Source organism: Hydractinia symbiolongicarpus, chromosome 15 (genome assembly GCF_029227915.1).
Source record: "Hydractinia symbiolongicarpus strain clone_291-10 chromosome 15, HSymV2.1, whole genome shotgun sequence".
Classification (NCBI taxonomy): Eukaryota; Metazoa; Cnidaria; class Hydrozoa; order Anthoathecata; family Hydractiniidae; genus Hydractinia; species Hydractinia symbiolongicarpus.
In genome coordinates, this window is record NC_079889.1 from 5,747,219 (window position 1) to 5,772,433 (window position 25,215).

Consider the following 25,215-nt stretch of genomic DNA (forward strand, 5'->3'; position numbering starts at 1 on the left):
AATTGTATCCAGTATCATTTCTAAACTGAAACACACCTTCCATGTAGGAAGGATTCAATTTCCATTTCGTCTTGTAGACGCTTTTAGTAATTGTCTACAATGTTGCATATGAATACTTTTCGTAGAAGAAATGGATTCCTCTTTAGACTGAGACCTTGCCCTTTTTAAAACTCTATCCACCTTTGAAAGAGATTTCCTGCTATTAAATCCCCAGACTAAAGGACAATAATTGAACTCAGATGCTATGAATGTTGCATATAATAAACGTTTCTCTTTATTATCAACAATCCAGGAAATTCTTTTCGGGGCATTAGATTTACAGCTAGCTCTTTTGCACAGTGTGTTTATATGTTCTAAAAGTAAGTTGACTTTCAAATTTAATACCAAGAAGCTTTACACATTTGGATGCAGATAAAATTGCTCCATTTAAAATTAAATGCCGGATTTGTGGACTTTCTGGCTTTCCGAATATTATAAAATCGCATTTGCTTGCGTTTAATGGCAAGCCATTATCGGAAAACCATAAAGCTGCTGACTTAAAAAGTTGTTCTAACATATATTTTACTTCGTGAAAGGTTTCAGCTGATGCACAAAAAGTATTATCGTCAGCATAGTTACACACTAGAATATCAGAGCAGGGCGGCATATTCACGTAATATTTAAAAAGAAATCATTTAAAAATATGTTAAACAGTAACGGCCCCAAAATTGACCCCTGTGGTATACCAGAAAAAATTTTCTTCCAAAAACCAAAAACCCCCCATCAACACCTACTCTCTGAAAGCGCTGCTTTAAATACCTCCCAATAAAAGATAATGGACTAGAAAAAAATCCATAAGCATGAAGCTTAGCAATAAGCAGCTTGTGGTTAATACAGTCAAAAGCCTTGCTTAGATCCATGAGCAAGGCAGCAACACACTTTTTAGAGTCTAACTTTTTTTGAAGAAAGCACATTAGATTTAAAAGAGCATGTTGGCTACTGTATCCAGACAAGATAGATGACATTTTCCCCTCCATGAACTCACTTATCTGTTCAAATAAGATCTTTTCAAACACCTTAGCCATGTTTGGCAGTTTACTAACTGGCCGATAAATTTCTTTGCAGACCCTAGACTTTGCTTTGTAGCGTGGAGACACATCCGCAAATTTCAAAGACTCAGGAAAGATGCACCTATATAATGAGTCATTAAAACAGTGACTGAACTGCTTAACAAAAACATTTGCATGAGCTTTGAGCAGATCTGCAGGTATGTCTCCCTCTGGACAAGCCTTGCCACTTTTTAAAGAACCAATGTAAAGTTTTAATTTTTCAACAGAAACATGACAGAATTTCATTTCGTCCATTTCAGCACTTTTGGAGAATTTTGATTTGATATTTTTTATGCTCAGATGTTCTTTGAAACTTGAAATAATTGCATCAACCTCAGTACGAGAGCAATCATCACCTGTACCTGGATTGTTTTCAGGGATGTTGTTTACATTCAGTGATCTTGTGATATTTACGAAAAATAGTCATTCATGACGTTTGCAATTTCAACTTTATTTCGTAAAACAGCATCATCTTCGACTAACGAAGTTATATTTTCCTTGATTGCTTTCTCGGAGAAATTTGGTTTCACGATTTTCCAAAATGCTTTGTTGTCTCGAACTTTCGACACGTCAAGTTTTCTGTAATAATTCTTTCTTGCATCTCTGACAATCTTTGGACACTTATTCCTTTGAATTCGAAAAGAGTTCCAATTTTCAGCAGTTGGATTCGAATTATATACGTTTCTTTTCCTACTTCTCATCATAATTTCCTTGCATACTCTTTTCGTAATAAATGGTGCATAATTGTTTCTAACCATCTTTTGCTTCACTGGCAATGTTTTTCAATTACGTTCTTAAAAGCTGTATCGAGGTTTGCGAAATTCATTTCCTGTTACTCCATTGACTTAGTAAGGTCTTTTTGGAATTCGGATTTATTGAAATTTTTTATAGATCTGTACTTTATAATGCAGGGCTTCTTTTTTGGCATCTCCGCTTTTATAACAGTCACAGTGAGTTTGTGCCAATCGGACAGTCCTGTCTCTATTGCACAGCTATTTGTTAACCTTTTCTTGTCAGAAACCCATATATGATCAATACAGGATGGGTTCGCAGGATTCTTGTAACAAGTTGGTGAATCAATTAAGTTTGAAAGATTATAGTGAGTTTTTAAGATTGATAATTCGGATTCGTGGCTGTTGAAGTCGCCCATTATTATACAATTTTCGTAATGAAACAAAACTAGGACTTTACCAAGGTTTTCAAGAAAATAATCGCAGCGTTGATTGGGTGATTTGTAAATGCCCAATACGAGCCATTTTTGTGCACGAAGGATAACTTCGATCCCAACTATTTCGATATCTTCAGGTAAAGAAGGGAGTTTTATAGGATTACTAATTATTTCGCAATTAACATACAAAACCAATCCCCCGCCATATTTGTTTCGGTCTCTTCGATAGGGACGTTTGAAACTATTTAAGACAATTAAAGCATCGGTAAACGATTGATCAAGTTTCGATTCAGATATCAGCAGAATGTCCAAATGATCCTTGACAACCTCCTGTAACATATTGCAACCTCATGCAACCTCCTGACAACCTTCTGAGTGAATTTATATTTAGATGTCCGATTTCCCGTTTTTACATATTTTTCATAAATAAAGGCCAAAAATTGCCCGAAAATCTGTTTTTTCCTGATTTTTCAAAAAATCGGGTAATCGGATTAATCACGAGATCAAAATTCTAAAAAGATTTCCCTCGACGAAATAAAGTTGTCTTGTAAGTTTCAAGTCCTAAGAATAATCCTAACGACAGTTATATATTATATTTCCTGATTAAAAGGATTCATAGAGATTTTTAGCGGTAGTTTCAAGTAATAGCCAATATCCAAAGCTCTGAGAGGTATGGGACTTAAATATATGGCATACAAGTATCTAATAGATAAACATGAAAACTCAGTAAGTATCATAACCATGCAGCGTAGCAAGAAAGAGTTATTAAAAAGAGAACAGGGGGAAAGGAATTTTCTTGGATGGAAAAAGGTTAATAGGGTCACGTTTTTTTATATGAGTTCTCCCAATTTTCAGCTTATGCTAAATGATATTACTTTTTGCGCTTTTTTAGTCCCAAGTGTTCTTTAATTGTATATACAATAGCAATTGTAGACTCATTATTTTGTTCTTATAATCTATGGAGGTACGTTCCAAAAATGTTCTTAATTTTTGGCAAAATCTCAGTTCTTATCAACTAGATTCTTAATCTCAGTTCTTATCAACTAGATTCTTATAAATAAACCTTAATTATAAAAAAGTAAATCGTCAGCATTTTTAATTAATTTATTTCAAGTCAGCACAAAATTGCCAACATGAACTACCATTTTGCCTGCTTCACCACGGCAAACTTGTGTTTCATGTCGGCAATTTATAACATAGTATATACATGGGCAATTCACACATGTTGGAAATAAATTTTGAAATAGAGTAGTCTATGGCTTACCGCCTGCATTTTTAGTATAACATAAATATATCTGAAAATATAACACCACTGTGGCATGATGAAATACGTCTAGCTAGCTAGCTAGCTACTATATATATGATGGGGTTAAGCGTAGCTAGGAACAAGCAATTTATATAAAATTCAAATATATATTTATTCAATCAAAACCTAAAAAAATATTTTGTAAATGCTTCTCGTGGGTTAGGGAATTTACCAAGCAGGTTTGACAAAGTGCCCCAGCTTTTACATAGAAAATCTGAAGGTCACGCCAATGGATAATTAAAACCCTTGTAAAAAAAGTAAAAGGGGTACCTACGCCCAATTGGTTAACTATCAACCCAACTAAAAACTTTGCTTTTCTGGTAGCTCTCTAATTATGTTTTATATATAGCTTGGTGACTAAACAAAGTCATGCGCAGATCAGCTGAAAAAAACACTAACCTACTCCACTTAGCTAATCAAAATACAATAATTCTTACCTGTTAATTCTCGATGATTAAACTACACGATTTTGGACAAAAACAGAATAGACTACTCTGGAATTCCCACCAACAAGCCAACCCTATAAAAGAAATTCACAACAGCCAAAGGACGATTCAATTCAACCTGAATTTAATTTTTTTCGCTGGACATTTTTTAGGTTTGAAACCCATGTCTCACAGTAACTTTTTCGTTCTTATCCTAATGTTAATACATAAGCTATGCAACAACTTTTGCAGGAAAATAAAAACACATCAAGAGAAAAAATTTCTTATTAAAATATTATAAACTAGTCGTTAGCCCGTGGAAAATCCACGGGTTCACCCATCCTTTTTATACCGCACTGCGTGCTTCTCGCTATTGCACAGCTAAGCTACCATTTTGCATGACAGACAGACAGACAGACAGACAGACAGACAGACAGACAGACAGACAGACAGACAGACAGACAGACAGACAGACAGACAGACAGACAGACAGACAGACAGACAGACAGACAGACAGACAGACAGACAGACAGACAGACAGACAGACAGACAGACAGACAGACAGACAGACAGACAGACAGACAGACAGACAGACAGACAGACAGACAGACAGACAGACAGACAGACAGACAGACAGACAGACAGACAGACAGACAGACAGACAGACAGACAGACAGACAGACAGACAGACAGACAGACAGACAGACAGACAGACAGACAGACAGACAGACAGACAGACAGACAGACAGACAGACAGACAGACAGACAGACAGACAGACAGACAGACAGACAGACAGACAGACAGACAGACAGACAGACAGACAGACAGACAGACAGACAGACAGACAGACAGACAGACAGACAGACAGACAGACAGACAGACAGACAGACAGACAGACAGACAGACAGACAGACAGACAGACAGACAGACAGACAGACAGACAGACAGACAGACAGACAGACAGACAGACAGACAGACAGACAGACAGACAGACAGACAGACAGACAGACAGACAGACAGACAGACAGACAGACAGACAGACAGACAGACAGACAGACAGACAGACAGACAGACAGACAGACAGACAGACAGACAGACAGACAGACAGACAGACAGACAGACAGACAGACAGACAGACAGACAGACAGACAGACAGACAGACAGACAGACAGACAGACAGACAGACAGACAGACAGACAGACAGACAGACAGACAGACAGACAGACAGACAGACAGACAGACAGACAGACAGACAGACAGACAGACAGACAGACAGACAGACAGACAGACAGACAGACAGACAGACAGACAGACAGACAGACAGACAGACAGACAGACAGACAGACAGACAGACAGACAGACAGACAGACAGACAGACAGACAGACAGACAGACAGACAGACAGACAGACAGACAGACAGACAGACAGACAGACAGACAGACAGACAGACAGACAGACAGACAGACAGACAGACAGACAGACGTATACGGGTATTATAATATAGATTAATTTCAAACCGATTAGTCCCTGCAGTCATTTAGGTGTCAGCGGTATGAAAAACTATGCTAAAACTATACTAAGTAATTACTTCAGTAAAAATTGAAATAATGACTTGAAACTTAGTATTACATGTTTTTAGACCAGTTTGATGAAATAAACCCAAAATTTTTTTTTACTACTATCATAGTTTCTGAGTTCTTAATTTTGGCCATTTTTGGAGACTCCGATAAACTTTTTTTGACAGCATATCAATTTTGACAAGCCATGTGTACAGAAAACATTCTAAGTGATTCTCAGGATTAAAAATAATTCAAACAGATAAAAATGTGTCCCAGGTTTAGGACCAAATACCTTATCCAGCTCAGAGAAAGTGGGAATGTGCTTCTAAAGCACAGTGCCAAATTACCTAATCTAATTTTTTTGCCCTATAAATACAAAGTGGTTAGAAAGTTATTTTTTGTACACCTGGATCTGCAACACGTTTACTTTGCACTAATCGCCCAGTCTGGTGCCACTCACAATTAATTTTTGAATATCCACAGGAACTTTTTATGCAAAATGAAAAATGCTAAACAACTGTATTTGCTTTGCAGAAGTAACAATAGGCTTTATCTTTATCATAAGTCCTGGAATGTTGGTTTATGAAAAAGATATTATACCCTTAATGCTATAAGTGCTCCACTGGATTTGTAACACATAACACTAAGTGTCCTCCATGTGAAACAGTTTACGCTTTACTAAGTCTTAACCTGAAGACTTTAGGTCTTCCCACTTCAAGCGAATATTACTTCTAGCTATACTTTCCCAAATTTTGTTATTTCATAAAAGAAAACTGAAAATCTACAAAATTATTTATATATATATGCAGAAATTTATTTATAAAATATAGGTTTCAGTTTGTTGTGGAAAGATGTTTACGGTCTTGCATACCTAACTAGCTATATACTCAAGTCTTGAATGTTCACTGTTATGGGAGGTCCAAATAACTACCTAGCTATTTTTATTTAAAATGACAGAATGCCTTGAAAAATCTTTTGTGCAGCTGGCTACATTAAAGTAATATATTTAGCTTTTGTACTTTATCACTTAATTATTTAATAACAAATGCGCCCTGGAGTGCTGGTATGGTACTGGCTAGGTAGCTTAAAATCACCAAATAAATATTATTATTATTATTATTATTATTAAATTATTAAAAGACTATATTCTGGCATATCCATATACAATAATACATAGCTCTTCATCCAGAAAATTTTAAACAAGGAGATTAATAAAATTTAAAATATATGTATATATATACATTATGCTTACACTAAAAGAAATTTCTAATATATATTAAAAAAAAATACTAATAATAATATTGTTAAAAGAAACGGACGAGAAAACAAAAACAAAAACAAAAACACAGAAGAGAAAGTGCGCGATTTTGAGTAAGGAAAAGTCAATTAACGCATTACAACAGAATGATCCACAAAAATTTACTTAAATTTCTTTCAGTAAAAATAATTTTGTCTCTCTTTTAAATGTTATCAGCTTTTTAATCGAGCGAATGTCTTTAGGAAGTCGATTGAAAGACGTAGTTGTTACATCTTCGAAAGTGTTTTTGCGAAGTGATGTCTTTAATCGAATTTCGTCAGCATTTCGAAGAGTTCTTTTGTGAACAACAATTTTATTTTTCAAATACTTTGGCCAATTATTCTGATGAACACTTTTAAAGGCTGTGATCATCAAATGCCATTCTCGTCTTTGTTTAATGGGTAACCAACCTAAACGTGTTATATCTTCAGTATGGCTGTACTTATTCCATACAAAGCTGGCTGCACATATCATCACTTTATGCAGCTTTCGAATTTGTATGGCTGTTAATGGAATATAAACAGTGTCGTTAAAGTCTAATTTTGACAAGACTAGCATTTCAGCTAATTGTTTTCGTAACTTAAATGGTGCCATGCGTTTTAGTTTACGTAATATAGATAAGATGCCATGACAACACGATACTACACTCTGTACATGATCATTCCAACTTAGGTGTTCATCTAATTTAACACCCAATACAGACCATGTTGGAACTCTTTCAATCTGGAAGTCATCCAGTTTGATATCAGTACAATCGAGGTCGTTGAGATTGTGTCGTTTTGACATTTGTGATGTTGAAAACACCATTAACTTTGTTTTTTCCTTGTTCAGAACAAGATTGTTATTTGTAGACCATCTTTGAAGTTGACTTATATCTCCGTTTATTTGTTCCTTTGCCTTCGCAAGATTATTTAATTTTGTGGACGTAAACAAAGTGGTGTCGTCAGCATACTGTAACGTATTCATTGTCAAATTCATTTCCAGGTCAGTGACGTATAAATTGAAAATAACAGGGCCTAATATTGACCCTTGCGGCACACCAGATGTGACGTTACAAAATTCAGAGGTCTTATCATTAATTCGCACAATTTGTTTTCTGCCACACAAGTAACTCAAAATTAGTTCAACAAACTCTTTGGAAAAACCGATTTGGTTGAGTTTCCTCATTGTAGTTTCATATTGAACACTATCAAAGGCTTTCGAAAAGTCAGCTAATACTACAAGACTGATTTCGTTTTTACTCATTGCTTCCTTGATATCCGTTCTAAGTTTCATCAACAAAGTAGTCGAGGAGTGTCCTTTTCGGTACCCGGACATCGTTTCGGAATATAAAGATTTCTCATCGATAAAGATTATCATTTGTGTAAGGATAAGACGTTCAAATACTTTTGATAAAATAGGAAGGATGGAGATCGGTCGTAGTTCTTTTATTGATGTAGGAACATTCACTTTTGGAATAGGTGCGACTCTTGCCACTTTCCATTGACACGGGAAGCATTTTTTCTCAATGCACGTATTTATAATATGTGTTAGAACAGAAGAAATTTCATTTGCTAGTAATTTAACATATTTCACTGGTATATCATCAAACCCAGTTGATATATCGTTACGTAGTCCTTTAAGTTCTTTAAGTACCTCCTCATACTTAACATGTCTGAGTTGAAACATTTTGGAAGTCGATGGTGGTAATGTTTGGAGTACTTCCTTTAAATCAATTTCAGATTTTGGAATTGATCCAGTAACTCGCTCAGCTGTTCCGGCAAAAAAAGTGTTTACACTATCAGCGTCAAAATGAAGAGGCTTCGAAGGAGGATGTAAAATTCGATTGATAGTGTTCCACACTTCTTTCGAGTTTTTAGAACTAAGTGCTTTTCTATAAAAGGAAACTTTAGCTTTCTTGATCTTTTTCTTAACAGAGTTTTTAAGTTGTCGAAATTCGTTCCATATCATTTGATCGTTAGTTTCATGAGCAAGTTTTCGAAGTTTATTTCGCTTCGTTTGGTCACTTTTTATGTTTAAAGTATGAATCCATGGAGATGGTGGTCTTGTTATTTTTGTTCTTCTTAACGGGGCATGTCTATCAATGCAATCTTGCATGAACTTGTGAAGTATCTCCACTTTTTCTTCTGGATCATCTATAGCGTATATAACTGATATCGGTAGGTTCGAGAAATCCGACACAAAAGATTCCCTATCAAACTGCCTTTCATCTCTTATCATTTTATATCGAGGTTTAAACTTATCGTATTTAATGTTGATGATAGCGTAAGGTCCATCATGGTCACTAATAGTTTCGCATGGTAATACATCAGTATGTGCGATTTTGGTATTATTGTTAATTATCATATGATCGATCAATGTTGCGCTTAAAGGAGTCGTCCTGGTTGGCTTTGATACTATCTGTTTAAGGTTGAATGCAGATAAAATATTGTTGTACTGTCTTACTTGGCAACATTCTGGTTTGAGAAGATTTATGTTTATGTCCCCTGTTATAAGTAGCAGGCCATCCCATGTTGTTTGGATATAAGTTATCAAATCTTCAAATTTAGTTAACCATTCAGAAAAGGAGATGATTCTTTCCGAGCGGTATATGACCCCAAGAAGTAGTTTACTATGCTTGTTTCGGCCATCTACCTCGATCCATATATGCTCTAAATTTTCGTACATATCATTAATATCCTTTCGAATGCGATATTTGATCAAACTGTTCACATAAATTCCAACACCCCCTCCTCGAATTTGGTCTCTATTCACATATTCCATTGAGTAACCAGGTATACGGACGTATTCCAATAAATTAGCATTATTTTTTAGCCATGTTTCGGATAAGCAAACAATGTCGAATGGGTGGTCATCCAATAATACCAGTAAATCGTTAAAATTAGATGTCATCGATTGTGTGTTTATGTGCAGTACTCTCAATTTTTGATAATGTTCATGCAATGCGTGTTGATGACTGCTGTATGTTGCACCTGAAATAGTTGATGAAATAGTTGAATTCAAATCATTCTCTCGCGCAAACGGCATTAATAAGTGTGTACAGTCAGTACATGTCCACTTTACCGGAATACAATTCATTATGGAATGTGTCAAGTTGGTATCGGCACATTTTGCATGAGTTCGATTAAAACACATTTCACAGGCGAGCTGCTTTTGATTTCGTCTGATAGTTGCTCTACATTTAATGCACTTAGTTGCTTGGGGTTTGGGCCCCGGGTTGGTTTCCACGTCGCCACTTTGCAAAATAATATTAAATGTAGCACACGTATTGTTATAATAGGAGACTCTTGCTTTACCTCTTTTAATAACGTAACTATAGCTTCTGTCACCTTTTACAATCGTTCCATTTATTTCAATGGTCTCAATGCTATCGTTAAAATCAATACATAAAGTAATTAGTGATGTTATTAATATTACGGCATAAGACATTGTGGTTACCATGGTGATATAGAGTGTTGATAAGAAGTTTTGCAAATTGTTGCAATTTGCCGGGACGTGTAATACCCAAAAACGTTTAAATTTTCTGCATATAAACCAACTAATCCAAAATAATCTTTGTATAAGCAATAAAATTACTTCGGAATGTATAAGAGTCGCAATTTTCGTCGATAGCCACAAATAGAGTACGATTTCCTTAAAATCTCTTATATGGCATACGTAAATCCAAAAAAACTTTTAAATTCTTTCTACATGTAATTTTCTTCCCATCTTTGTAGAATTCAGCTTTACATCTTCCACAAAAGTTGGGTTCTCATCACATCACATCTCTTATCACGCTTTCTTAAACTCAGGGATCTAGAAATAGTGTGAGTTTTTTTATCCAGATGTGACCATCCCTCATCATCAGACATCGGAAAGGCGTTTCTGTTCTTTACTTCTCATTGTGGGGTACCTCAAATTCTTGTAAATCCAATGAAAAAAAATTACTTAAGAATTCCTCTTCTTTCCCTTGGACTACTCATGGCATTTTTTTGCATGTCTTTAGTTTCAAGCCACGATCCCTGAGCTTCCAATCGCATCTCAGTCACAAGTTTCAGCGCTAGTCAAAATGACGGACAACGTCGTCCTCGACGTTGTCCGTCATTTGTCTCTGGGTAATTTTGAAAAAATGTGGTTCTGCCTTATGATTTTCAGATATTTGCTGCTGATATCAGCATATTTTGGCCCTCGGGTGCCACACCTCCGTATATATAGGAGTTAATTATCTGTAATGTATGCATTTAATTTTTTTTCTGAAGTGCATTTAATCCTTAGGGGAGCTAACATAGTAAAACATCAAACTGAAAATTGTTTTGTAACTACAAATATAATTAGCTTAAAAATGTTTTGCACAACTTGGTGTATTTTGGAGATTTTTTTGCTATAGAATTTTAATTGTTTAATTGTGTTTTTTTAAATTACACTTCTTTACGTTTATGGAGGAGTGTATTGGTCCGTTAGTCGTTTTCCATATTGTTGATTTCTGCATATCAGAAAATATCCGTCTGCCGTGTAAACAATGTACATTAGTGCAGTTATTACTGAGATAAAACGGCCAATCACTTGTTGTGGGAATATATCAATTTTTTTTTTATAACAACCATTTTAAATTCAGAACATCATTGGTATTTAAAACTAAAAACAAAGCCAGCACAAGTCATGAAATTTATGTTTTGTGGATAGTTGTTAAGCAGAGAACAGCATGGTTTTCGTTTTACCTGTAGTTAAAGAGAAATGGGTACCATGAAGTTGAACATAAGAGTGGGAAAGTAATTATTTTTAAGATAGCCTACTTAAAGCAAAAATTATTAGTTTATTTCGTCGACCATCATGAAAATGCTTTAATGTGCTAATTGCATCAGAAAGATCTTAAAATAAGTAAGAGTTTCTTTTTAAGATAATTTATGGTGCAAAAAGGCCAATAAATGACTCGTGTTAAAGTCATTTTTCCATCCTCCCTAAAGTAAATTCTATTTAATCAGCTATCAGGTGGCATAATTCCTTTCTTTATTTTAATTTCAAGGGTATTTTAAACATCATAAAAAACCCTCTGAACAACTAACAAACTCTTAACTTTTAAATATAACAGTTTAATAGTTTAATAGTGCTTTTGATAACATTAGTTTGCATGATATCCCGGGATACCAATTTCTATTTAAAAAGCGTTGTAATAGAGAAGGCGGAAGAGTCGCAATTATGTGTCGCAAAATAATAAGTGGGAACGACGGATCTAGGTCTGTTTTGAAAAAGGTAAACACATTTTAGTTGGATGTATTTATCCACCCCCTGATAGCTCTGCATACTTATCACAAGATTGTAATTTACAATTTAACAATATGATGATCAACCTTAACAATCCTGAAATGTAGACAATACTTTTAATGATAATGTAAACTATTTAAATAAATCAGATAATCGTGAAATCAAAGATATTGTACGTGTTAAGGGATTTCAACAACTTTTAGATTGTCCCAAAAGAGTCACTACCGATACAAGTACTACTATTGATGTTTTGTTAACAAACAAATATTTAATACAGATGCAATACTGTTAAGCATCAGTGATCTCGATTGTATTATATCCACACGAAAATTGGATCATTTAAAAATGAGAGATTACTTGCAAAATTTATAAAAAATGCGACCCAGTTGCATTTGCAAATGATTTAATGACTCAAAACTGGGTTCCACTTTATTTATTTACTAACGTAAATAACGCTTGGAAATACCTCATCGTTTTAGTTTTCTCAGCATTGAAAATCAAGTTAACCTCTTTAAACCATTCTCCTATTTTTGGCAAATCTCTCAGTTAAGAAACTTTACAAGAACGGTATAATTGTATCATCAGCGAATTGAATGGTCGAACTTTAGGATTGGTCAGATAAATCATGAACATAAATGTTGAACAGTGTAGGACCAAGAATACTTCCTCCTGATTCCTCTCTGAAAGATAGTCAATGTTGAGAGAGAAAAAATTATTATCGGAGTTAAGCATTCTAAACTTCTTTACTAACTTACTAGTATGTAGTCCGTGGAAAAATCTACTATAGATACCGAATAAAAAACAGCGAAATAGTGAGCGAAATTAACCATAAAATTCATTGTTCTTTTCGTAAACATGAAAGACAGAATAAAAATAAAAGTTTAAGGCCCGAATAGACGGAACAATTTTGTAAATCAATTTCCAAAAAATATTATTTTTCAGAATATTGTTCAAAAAAATACGCGCAAAAATTTTAGGTCAATAATTATTCAATTCTTAAATTGATTTAATATTTTTGTATGCATACACTATACAATATAAGGAACAATCTGAATTTAATTTACCGTAAAATGCCAAATTCAAAATTATCAGAGTGGTGATAGCAAGAATCTGATGCACTTATCTGAGGGCGCTCTTATCCACGAATGCGCTTATAAACGAGTATAAGAAAAGTGCAAGAAAAAAAAAAAATTGGATAATATTTTTTGGATGAGATGTATATTCTTTTTTGTGTATCAATTTGTACATTTTATCTTAATCTTCATCAGTTTTTGAATCGTCAGAAAACCTCGAATATTAACAAGATGTGAAACAAACATTGTATTCTATATCTCTTTCCCCGGTAAGCGATTATCTTAGAAAGTGCTTATAAACGGGAATAAAATCTTGGTAAGGATTTGGTGTGCTTAACAACGGGTGCGCATTTAATCGGGTGCGCCTGATTTCGGTATTTTACGGAACCATAACATCAGGCATGATCGACAACGAAGAAGACACAATTTGTGCTCCTTAATCTTTTCAAGCAGTTTAATTCTTTCACATAAAAGAAAAGTTAGAAAAAAAGAACTGTGTGGGTGAAGGATTAGCTTCATCACAGAAATGAAAGGGGAGCATATAATACAATTTTGATCAAATTAAAATTGGCGGATTTTGATAAGATCTAAACGTACTCGGCAATAAAAATTTTCGAATTTTGATTTGTGTTTTTACGTCATTTGAGTATTATCGTTCTATTATTTTTTAATAGTATATACACAACAATTTTAAATCAATTTTAGTTCAATATTTTATTTTGAAAATTGATCTGCAAAATTCTATTCGGGCCTTTAGCAAATGTTACCGTGGCGGTTTCTTTAGAAAAAACAACACATCCACTTTGCCTGTTACAGACACATTGAACTACCGTATTATTATATAGACTAGTATTTAGTCCCGTGGAAAAATCCACTGTATATACCAAATAAAGAACAGCGAAATAGTGAGCGAAATCAACCATAAAATTCATTGTTCTTTTTGTCAAAACGTTTTGTTGTTAATTTCATTTAAGCGGGAATAAATAAAACCCATATGTTTTTCATATAACAATAGACACGTGCTTAAGGGAATAATAAAAATTAATTACCCGTGACTTTTGTGTAATAAAGTTTACATCATTACACAAAGGTTTTTATGAGAACAATAAAATAAATTAACCGTGACTTTTTTAAAACAAAAACTTAAATCAATTTGAAAAAGCACACAAAAGACAGAATAAAAAGTTTAGCAAAAGTGAGATGTTACCGCGGCTGTTCCTTTAGAAAAAACAACACATCCACTTTGCCTGTATTATTATATAGACTAGTCGTTGCCCGTGGAAAAATCCACGGGTTCGCCCGTCCTTTATATTTACCCGTCGCAACAATGTGGATAAAAATATATCGCATTTGATATTCGTGTTTCCGTAACATCATTTTCTAACTCAGCGGGGGGGTCTGCGCAGAGACAGACAGACAACGGCTATTATTATGGAGATTATATTCAACAGTTTCAAATGCTTTGCTATAATCTGCCATGACTGACAGCGTACTTCACTTCTATTGAAAGAGGATTGAATATCATCACATAATTTATGTAACAGTGTGATACAAGATGGTCCATTCGGACATCCTGACGTCATAAGCTGCTTTAGTATTCTTATTTCGAAGACTTTGGATAGTATGGGTAACACCGATATGGGTCGAAAGTCTGCCGGCGAGGTTGGTGACGATAGTTTTTGTATTGGACAAACTTTAACCACTTACCAGAGATCAGGAAATCTTCCTCTCTGAATACAGTTTTTAATTATGTGCAATAACGATAAGTATTCTGCTACCGGTTTTATAAACTTCGCTGGAATCATATCGAAACTGGTAGAACAATCATTTCTAATATTTCGAGCTCTTTTTTGATGTCATGATCCGTTGCTCTGGTTTAGTTAAATTAGAAATTAATTTTTACTTTTGATTAAATGAAATATTCTGCCAAAATTATGGATTGCGTAAATACAATCCCTGCAGAATACCCAGGTAATTCAAACATAATTTTAATCACACATGACTCCCTTATTTTGAGTCAGACAAATTTATATTAGGAACTTACAGCGTGATTTTTATATATATTATTTTTTATTAATTTTAATAATGTCATTAACCTTTACAAAAATTCCGAGAAAAATATTAAATTAAAAATTACAGGATACCATTCAATCATTTTATAAATTCTGCTAAGCTGATGTTTGTCTAATTACGGTTAAAAACGATCGAAGTTCTGAAAAGCAACCAAAAGCATTAACATTCGGTCGACAAGTGGCAAGTTGGGCTGTGAGAAAGCCTAAATTCTTGTTTTGCCGCAAATTGTGTCACTCAACTGAAGACAAAAACTCGAACATTCGAAATTAGGCTTATAATGCTTATGCGAGAAACACAATCAGAATATATTTACGTTATGTTTATTGCAGATACAAATTAAAAATTGTAGTATTAAAAAAAACAGCTCTGACAGTTTGTGGCATTAATGAAGTCTTACTGCATATAAGGAATAGAAAAGTATGTGTCTAATTTAAATGCCTCCAAAAAATCGGGCAGCTTATAACTCTAAAACATATTTCACAACTCTTTTCTAATCTAGATACAAAGAATCATCAATATACATTTTTTTATTATACATTTTTATGGGCCGTCTAAAGATTAGGTAATGATTCAGGGGGTGTGGTCATTTTGCTAATGTACAATAACATTGACATTTTGAATGTTAAATATGCTATCGCACATGTAGTACGAAAGTTGTGTGTAGGAGGAGGAGGTAATAGGAGGTAAAAAATATATGAGTTCTAGAGTATTCTCAAATAAATTCATTTCGATTGCACGACGACAAATATTAGAGACAATCTTTTAAAAGTCCTACTTTCATTTTAAGCTTTCAGATCTCCTAATCACTTTAAAAGTATATATACTATAAGATCCATGGAATTCAATAGACAGTATTAACAATTAAATCGTCTCTGCATTTTTTCGTGTGCTCGTCCAAACATAAGCCAATTTAGCACAAACTTTTTCTTCTATTTTTACATTCCACTTCTTAGAAAAAACTTTCAAACATCACTTTTAGTTTCTAATCATTGTGATCAAGAAAATCCTTTATATTTTTTTTCGACCTCTTCGAAGGTGATTTAAATATCTTGGAAGTTCCCATTGAATCAATGGCTTACTAGAAAAACAAACCTATTGTCATGTAGAAGAAGATTGACGGTATATATTATTCGATGTCTGTTGTTATTTTATGAAGTAACAATCTTTGTGATTCCTTGATACCACAATCATTGACTTCTACTGCTGTAAAGTATCCGGGCAACCTCGTCAACAAGCCACTTACCTTTTTACATGGTTTCTTACGCCGATCGTAACCCCAACATAAAAATGTAAAAAGAACTTACATGTACTGGGAACAAAGTTGCTACAAGAGACCAAAACAAGTCTTTTTTGTTAAAATTAGTGCATGAATATTTACAATTATAAATAAGAACCTGGCCACACTACTTGTATAGGGCATATATTTGCCGAAGCAAGAGGTCGTGTGAAAATGCAAGAAATATTTTTTTTTTATTTATATCTGTTGGTTTCCTTTACCCGACAAAAAATCAAAAATGGAATTTCGAGTTGACTAATGTTGTTTGAGTTATCCAAAGTTCGAGTTAACAAGCGTTTGTATTATTTCAATTATATTTTCTTTCACACAGAAGAGGCGCTTACATATACATTACAGATAAAAAGATATGGCAAATTCAAACGACACAATAGTGTCCGTATCAAGCATTCAAAATATACGTGGGAAATCAACCTGCTCTTCAGATTCTTCTTTTTGTTTTTATTTAAAATGCAAAAGAAATCATGGGGACGAAGTTGGTAGAAACTCTTGCTAATAAATCTAAATATAAAATTTTGCATCCTGATAGTTTTGATGAGGACGCTAGTCTAATACATGAAAATGTTGTAATACCCCTAAGTTCTCGCCCCAATGAACATTTTTAATTGTTGAATGATGGCCTCAGCATTTTTTTTTAAATTAAACAAAAAAAACTTCGCGGTTTTAACACTCGTCCCTTTTGTTAATGTTTAATAACAGTAAGTACAGGAGAGGTAAATTTACAAACTCCGTACACGCAAATGAATAGATACAGACTTCTGCATTTATGTTCTTTGATGTGCATTTTCAAAAACATGTGACAGAAAATGAATAAAATATTGAAAACCTCGCAAAAATTCAGTTTATTTATTTGTTATATCAAAAGTTAAAAATTTGTACGCATGATAATATGGCTATGCTAAATTAATTCGAAGATAAAAAGATAAAAAAGTTTCAAAAAACATGAAATTTGGAAAGGGTGATAGGTAAACTGTCTTTCTGCTTATTATAGAGATACAGTGGACTCTCTATAACTCGAACAGCCATGGGGAATCGGAAACCGTTCGAGTTATAGAGAGGTTCGGGTAATAGAGAGTTGGAAGTTTTTTCAAGCTTTTGTACAAGTTTTGTATAAATGGCCAATTAAGCGTGATTTTTTCCCTTGTATACAAAAGAATCGTATATACGTTTTGTTCGAATGACATTCGAATCATTTAAGACCCCTCACACATGTAAGATATGAAACATTCGAATCATTTAAGACTCCATTCACGTTTACAGAGCCAAAACAATGCGAAAAAACTGCTTGTGTTATATAAAGTTCTAGATACATGCTGCGACATTCAAGTTATAGAGAGAAAATACCCGAAGAGACCAAAAAACATTCGAGTTAAGCAGAGATTCGAGTTATAGGAGTTCGAGTAATAGAGAGTTTTTTATGAGAGTTTATTAGGATATTCCAGCAAAATCGTTCGAGTTAAGGAAAGATTCGAGTTATAGGGGTTCCAGTTATAGAGAGACCACTGTATATTTTAAATATACTAGTCGGTGGCCCGTGGAAAAATCCACGGGATCGCCCGTTATTTTTATACCGCAATTTGTGCGCCTTTTATTTTATACCGCAACTTGCGGTACCATTTTGCGTGACAGACAGACGCATACAGGTATTATAATATAGACTAGTCGTTGCCCGTGGAAACATCCACGGGTTCGCCCGTCCATTGTATTTACCCGTCGCAACAAAGTGGATAAAAATATGTCGCATTTGATATTCGTGTTTCCGTAACATGATTTTCTAACTCAGCGGGGGGTCCGCGCAGAGACAGACAGACGACGGCTATTATTATAGAGACTAGTCGTCACCCATGGAAAAATCCACGGGGTCACCCGTTGCGTTCGCTCGTCCTTTAAATTTACCCGTCGCAACAAAGTGGATAAAAATATATCGCATTTGGTATTAATGCGCATTTTAAAAATTTCGTGTTTCCGCTACGGGACGCAGCTTTTGCAGACACACAGACATAATACGGCTATTATTAAAGAGATGCTAGAGATTCAAATATTTTACAATTTTCTTTGATCTTGTATAAAGTTCGAGTATATTTTTAAACATACATTTTACCTATTGTTAAAAAATATATTACAAACCATAAACAACAGAGAGTAACAAGGGCACTGAAGTTGACATGACAACTTTAAAATGTTATTTTGATCACCTCTGCGTCACTTAGGTATATTATTTTGGTTTTATATTTCAACAGAATTCTCCACCTATCTATAGTCACTAGTTTTTGCCATCTCAAACATCAATAACAAAGATTTGCAAATGCACTTTTTTAAGAAAGTACATCTCAAAATATATCTGCCCGTTGCCTCTATCGTTTAGACGTTGCTCAAGAAAATGTATAAAACCGTCAAAGAACGGTTGAAGAGATTTAAAAGTTTAAAACTGATGCTGACGTCAGGAATGACCATTCGATCAAAATTAATGTAAGGAATTATGTGAAACAATGATGAAGAAAATGTATAGCATTGTGTCCTTTGGATGAACAGTTACAAAGATATTGAGAATTGTTGTAGTAATTTAATGACGTCACCAACCCCTCTCTTTTGAAAGAGGTGGCTTCACCAGGTTTGGAAAATTGTTCTTATTTTGGTCCCAGGTAGTCCGTAGTTACCCACACAGGAGATGACGTCAGTTATTTCCACCCATTTCTAGTTTAAGCCTTAAACTTAAAAGTGCAATGCAATGGTTTCACTAATCCTATTTTATGAATTGACGTCAGTCTAATGCATTGACGTCGTGGCATAACGTCTAGGCAGTTAACAAATAAGACATTTTTTTCTACTTTATTAAGGAAAATGAAAATATCTATTTTGCTTGTTACAGACATACACAGTTTCCATATTATGATAGCGCAATTACACGGTAGACAAAAAATTGAACCTTTTATTCCATGTAAACGAATGCTTGTAAAAGATTGGTATAAAAATTATCTCGCGAAGTTAAATAGTGTTCGATTTCTAGTTACCGTTAAAATAAGTTTTCACCACGACGTTCTGTACTTGTTATTTGTATGGGTTCTCGGTATTGTGCTATAAGAACAGAGAATTTTTTTATGTTGCGAAAATAAATAGCAAGTATTTGCGAATTCTCTTGGAATCCGTTTTGTTATTTGAAGAATTTATTTTAATCTTAATTTGTAGTATTAATGACAATGTTTTTAATGAGAAGCAAGTTTTCTGAGAAATGTCACTTTTTTGATTGACATCTTATTTAATAAGATATAATTGGCTGCAATTGGTGTCTTAACCTTTTGTGTTGTACACACATAAAATCTGACCCGACAACATACTGAAATTTAAAACCTTCAACTTTTTCACTGTTCACTCGTGGTTATAAAGAATTGTTAGCGTTGAAGAAAGTAAGTGGTAAGCAGAAATTAACAAAAAAGTTTTATTGCTCAATCCGTGTCCGATATTTTGTAACAAGCAAGAACATAAGCCTTTTGGTCAAAAAACATTTTAATTTTGCTTTTAGCTTTAAAATAAACAACATGCAAAGGCTGACTCGAATGTCTCATAAAAAGCATGTTGACCAATCCGAAACTTTAGCGCTAGTAACAAAATCAAGCAACTGTTATTTCACTTACAGGCAAAGATGAAACAATCGAATAGATTATGTTGTTGTGTGGACTTAGAAACAGTTGTACTGGTGTTCAGCATGGCTTCGACAATGTTCTCGTGCTTCAATATAGGAATGTCAGCTAAGGTATGAAATTTTTTTTTGTTTAAATATTTTTTGTTAGGTTTGTTTCCCTTTATGATAATTTTACATTCGCTTTCTTCTTCTTTTTTTTACCAAATTTCACTTAGAAAAGCCGAGCTAAACTCACGTAGCCATATACGACATCAGAGTCCTGTATACGGCTACGTTTGCAACACACACACCTACTCACATTTATTTACGATGATAAAACTAAAATAGCCTCGGTTTAAAATACGAGAAACTGATTATTGAAAACTGCTAAGAAATGTTTATGCAAAAAAATTTAAATTTTTTTTTATTAACTGTTTATTGGTTTCGTTATTTATTTCGTTATTTATTTATTTATTTATTTATTTTGATTAGATGTTACTCCAGGATGCACCAGAGCAGATGCAAATTATTTTCGTGAGCATTCAAACAACAGACATACCAGAAAAGATTACCCACATATACAGAGCGTTATCTTATATCAAAATCGTTGTCAATTTGTTCAGTTTTTTCACCAGTGCTTTGTTGTTTCATACTGTGATAAAGAACTTAACGAGTCGACGATGTATTGGTTGCATTTGGGTTTTAAGCGCGTTAATTGTAACTACATACATGCTTGTTGAAGGATGTTTCACTCTCACAAAAATTACTGATGTACCGTCCAAATGTGTTCTCTCCTCCGTGCTGGCAATTACTGTCGTTTTGCAGGGATGCTCTACTTATATCGTATTAACATATTCCTCCTCTTCTAACAACAGGTGCGATAAAGAAACAAAAATAATGCAAAACGGAGCGCAAGTAATATTTCTCTACAAACATTCTACGCAGAGGGCTTCATTGACAAGTGTTTAAACACATAAATTTGTGTAATGTTTATTTGACATCACTCATAACATCATGAAAAAACACTGTTTAAAAAGATTTCTTAAAAATAATAAAAGGGCTTTGTTCGACAAAGGAGTTTTTCCTATAATTCTACGCAGGATCGTAACTGTTTTTTTGACAATTACTTCTGTAAATAAAAGTTTGTATATGTTTAACCAAAATGATTGTATATTTGTGATATAAATAGCATAGTATCTTATTTAACAATCTTTTCAATAATGTTAAAATAACTTATCGACTTCCCGTGTTTGCTAATTTTTTCTCTTCATCGAAGTGTAAAAATGTCATGGAATTCATCTCAGGATATCGCCTAACTTTTTGTGAAACTTTTAAATCACTTCGTTGAAGTGTTTGGTGTTTTTCTAAGTAATAGCTCGCTTCAAAACACGCTGGTGACGTCATAAAGGTGAACTTTATTCTTATTTAAAAAACAACAATAATAATTGGTTACCTAGCAATGCATAATTATGCCAGGTTACAATAATAAGCAGAATTAATTATGATTAAAACAAATAAACTCTATGTAGAACAAGTTTATGTTCTAGGAGAAACGTGCCAAACAACAACTATAAAGGACAAAGCATACGTTATCGGGAAGAAAAACATGGAAGTGTGACTAATTTTAAGGTTGGTGAGTAAACATTTCCACAGCAAAAAGTTTTCACTGATCAACTTAATTCCAGACTAATAAATTAAAGCAACCATCTGCCAGCCTCTGGTAAATGGTTCCCTTCCAATGCAGAAAGCCTTGCGTTCAAACTCCGGCTGAGTCATGCCAGAGACTATGAAAGTGTGTATCTGTCCTTTCTGCTTACCGTTAAGACCGAGGATTGGATTTATATTTTAGGCAGTTGTCTAGTTGAGTGGTTGATGTGCTAGAATGACCTTTATAGCTGAAATTAAAGCTTTAAATGCACTAGGACCCCCTTCGCAGGACCCTCGTTGACAGTAGTACCTGTGTAGGTGCTGAAGAGGCTATCCTGGGTAAATAATTTCATTAATAATATTCTATTGAAAAGGCACACTTGCTAGTTTTTAATAACTCTTTCTCGCTGTTTTTTTATATTTTTCTATTACACACGTGCCTACTAAATTTCAGGTTCCATACCTGCCTCCGCTACAGCCTTCGTTTTAATTCTTAGAATAAAAAAAATTATAACTTTCGTGGACAAAATTAATGAAAGAAAGGTAGTTTTTTCGTCATTTTCTAACACGACAAAAAGGATGAAATGATTAGTCCTCTGCAGCCAGCATGTTTTTGGGGGATGTTTTTCCAAAAATACTTTTCTTATTAAAATGTTATGTTTTGTTTACTTCAAATTGACGTTTTAAGTAAGAACTGAAATAATTTTATTCATATGTTAATATCGTCACAGTAACGCAGAAATTCTCTTAGAAAAAAAAATTACATAGGTGAGTAGAGCAAAGTTCATGATATTTCCTATATTTTATTTTTTTCGTCCTTTTGACCGTTCGCAGAAGCTCAGCAAGGATATAATTAATGACCGATTCTCAGTTTAAAGCATGCGCAACAAGGCCTGAAACGTGAATGGGCCAAAAACAAACAGGTTTTATTTCGTGGTGTTTATTTTAGAAAATCAGAAAAATAATTTGTTAATAAATTAGATTCATATAAATAGCTAAAAGAAAATAACTACATCCCATAAAAAAATATTCTATGAATTTATTAACTTATCTACGACTTCGTCAACTAGGCTAAAAATTTTAAAAAATAACAAAACAACTTCGTGTCAACAAGTCACCAAATTTTATTGTATTATTGTGATTAGAAAAACTGGTTAGGTTGGGAATAAAGAAAAAGGGGCGTGGTTTATTTCACTTTTTTTTCAACATCAGCTGCTTCACAGTGGTGTCGTACGTCACGACGTAAAATCAAGAATTTTAAAAATATTACTCATCAAATTAAGCATAATTCAAGATAAATAAATGCAGGTGCTCTACAATTTAAATTACATATTTTTTAAAAATACGATATCAAAATAACAAAAGAATATGCTTCTTTTAAAAAGACATTTACTCGCTCTAACGGGGCGGCAAGGGGGGTGGCTCCAGGTCAGTTCTTTCTGGTAAAGCTGGTTTTAACGAATTATCTGCAGTCACATTTTCATTTAATCTTTTCGGTAACGGCGGTTTTGCTTTATTTTGAGGTTTCTTTAACAATTCAGGTTTAGATAGTTGTTTATCATGCTCTATTGATTTAGATGGCGCCTCATTCGAAAAGTACTGCCCATCCTGCTTCACTGGGTTATCTGTCAATTTCATATTATCTAAGTCGTCCCCACTTGTTCGCGGCGGTGGTATTCTTATAGGGAGAGGGGGTGGAAAATTACCTTTTTTCCTTGCAACAAGAGTGTGTTGCATGGTATGCTCGTCATTTAAATCATCTTCGGAAACACTGTTTCTAGGAGGAACACGCGGTTTCTCATTTTTAGTGAATTTATCAGTTACATGTTCTTCCACACAGGTTTCATCGCTCAGAAGTCTTACACTGCGTGGAGGTTTTACGGGTTTAGCTATGTCGTTCTCTGCACCATCTGCCATCAAACCATCAAACTGACTAACTGGTCGAGTCTTAGGTCTGCTGGGTCTTTGAGTTTTAATTTCTTGGACAGTTGGTTTCGACCTTTGAGGTCGTTGAGGTACATCGTCTTTGTGGGTCGTGTCTGTTCTTTGAGGCCGCTTAGGAGCAACAACTTCAGGGGAATTTTTCTTCGGTCTTTGCGGACGTTGAGGTACTTCTCCTTTCAAACTTGGTTCGGGTCTATCAGGGCGTCGAGGTATCGGTTTACTGCTCTTTGCTGGTTGTTCTTTTAAGTTCGTCTCCTTTTTGCTGCTATTTCGCCTGATACTTTTCTTCCTTTGACTCGAGTCTGAAGGTTTACTCTTTTCCTCCATGGTTGCTAACTGACTGGTCATCTTGGCTATGAACTCGTCCACGTTTGACGCGTCGACATGCATCAAGTGTTGGATATTAAAAGGCGTACTAACACCATCATCGCTGGGAAACTAAAAGTGAAACATTTCAAATTTGAACAATAAAAACTTTTTACAGAACAAGACACAACACTGGCAAAAACGCCCCATCCTTTTGCAACTGGATTTCCCCAACTAGCTTCAAACAAACAATGGCTCATTTTTACGCACTTACCATTTTTCTGTCGGGTTCCACAGCAGACGTACTTTTGTTGTTTGTTTTAGGCGGAGGTGGCCGAGGTCGCACCGGTTGAGTGGTCAATGATTTAACTGGTCGAACTGGTTTTTCTGGTTTACATTTTGCAGAAATATTTGTAGGATTCTCTTCTGTACTTTTTTCAAACACTACTTCATTCCCTTGTTTGCTAGTTGCTTTAGGCACAACTGGACCCTTAGGTTTTTTAGGCCTAATTGGCTTTTCTGGCCTACTCCCTTCGTTGAGTGTTTCCACCTTGACAGGAGTCGAATCACTTTCAACACTTAATTCCTCCTCTTCATCGCTATCCTAAATCAACAGAATGTATTTTGTAACTTTTTCACTAATATAGTTATTCTATAATCTTCGATGGATACAAAAAATGCTTATCAACGTATTAATAGCCTTACGCGAAAAAGTTTTTCTGTTTGTGTTGATGAGAATTTAGAATTTCTTGTTGAACTTTAGGAAAAATGCCCATCAGCATTCGCACATTTTTTCCATCTGCACGAATTTAGAGCAGCAGTTAATTTACACAGATGCTTTGCGTGAAAAAAAACTCAAACGAGATATGTAGGAAAGCTCCTGTCAGGTAAATAGACTTTCGTTGTGCACATTTTTTTCTAAATGTGAATTGCCCAGTTTTTCATGCGATGTCCTTCTTTGCAATTGAATCCACTACTAGGATCCTTTTACAAGTGGCGCTCTCCCCCATGGTTTAATATTCATGATCTTTCGTATCAAGCTGGCCTTATAGATATTTTGCTACGATATCGTGCAAAATGGCCACACAAACTCAAGTGATTTAAACGTGTTCTTGATAATATACGCAATAAGTTCACTTTACTAGGTGTTAGTTCATGCATCATATATGAAAGT

At 34.4% G+C, this 25,215-nt stretch overlaps 3 protein-coding genes across 6 annotated transcripts in view; 1 reads left to right on the top strand and 2 right to left on the bottom strand.

Moving 5' to 3' along the window:
- Nucleotides 1–674: 674 nt before the first annotated feature.
- LOC130628658 (uncharacterized) lies at nucleotides 675–1,343 on the bottom strand. The gene has a single exon (XM_057441641.1). It carries the CDS (start codon nucleotides 1,341–1,343, stop codon nucleotides 675–677), a length of 669 nt encoding a protein of 222 aa, XP_057297624.1.
- Nucleotides 1,344–19,792: 18,449 nt separating this feature from the next.
- On the top strand, nucleotides 19,793–21,345 carry LOC130629267 (uncharacterized). 3 transcript variants are annotated; one of them, XM_057442411.1, is made up of 3 exons: nucleotides 19,793–19,936; nucleotides 20,160–20,276; nucleotides 20,637–21,345. In XM_057442411.1, exons 2-3 carry the CDS (start codon nucleotides 20,166–20,168, stop codon nucleotides 21,111–21,113), a joined length of 588 nt encoding a protein of 195 aa, XP_057298394.1. In that variant the 5' UTR covers nucleotides 19,793–19,936; nucleotides 20,160–20,165; the 3' UTR covers nucleotides 21,114–21,345. The 3 variants fall into 3 exon arrangements, with proteins under 3 accessions (XP_057298394.1, XP_057298395.1, XP_057298396.1); XM_057442412.1 differs by having other exon boundaries at nucleotides 19,802–19,929; XM_057442413.1 differs by having other exon boundaries at nucleotides 19,815–19,936; nucleotides 20,046–20,276.
- LOC130629258 (synaptojanin-1-like) overlaps nucleotides 21,040–25,215 on the bottom strand; it is a 29,264-nt gene continuing 25,088 nt past the window's right edge. For both annotated transcript variants that reach the window (XM_057442396.1, XM_057442397.1), the window contains 2 exons: nucleotides 24,316–24,645; nucleotides 21,040–24,173 (listed from right to left, as the gene is read on the bottom strand). In XM_057442396.1, coding sequence (XP_057298379.1) covers nucleotides 23,190–24,173; nucleotides 24,316–24,645 — 1,314 coding nt within the window. In that variant the 3' untranslated portion in view covers nucleotides 21,040–23,189. The remainder of the gene's footprint in view (nucleotides 24,174–24,315; nucleotides 24,646–25,215) is intronic.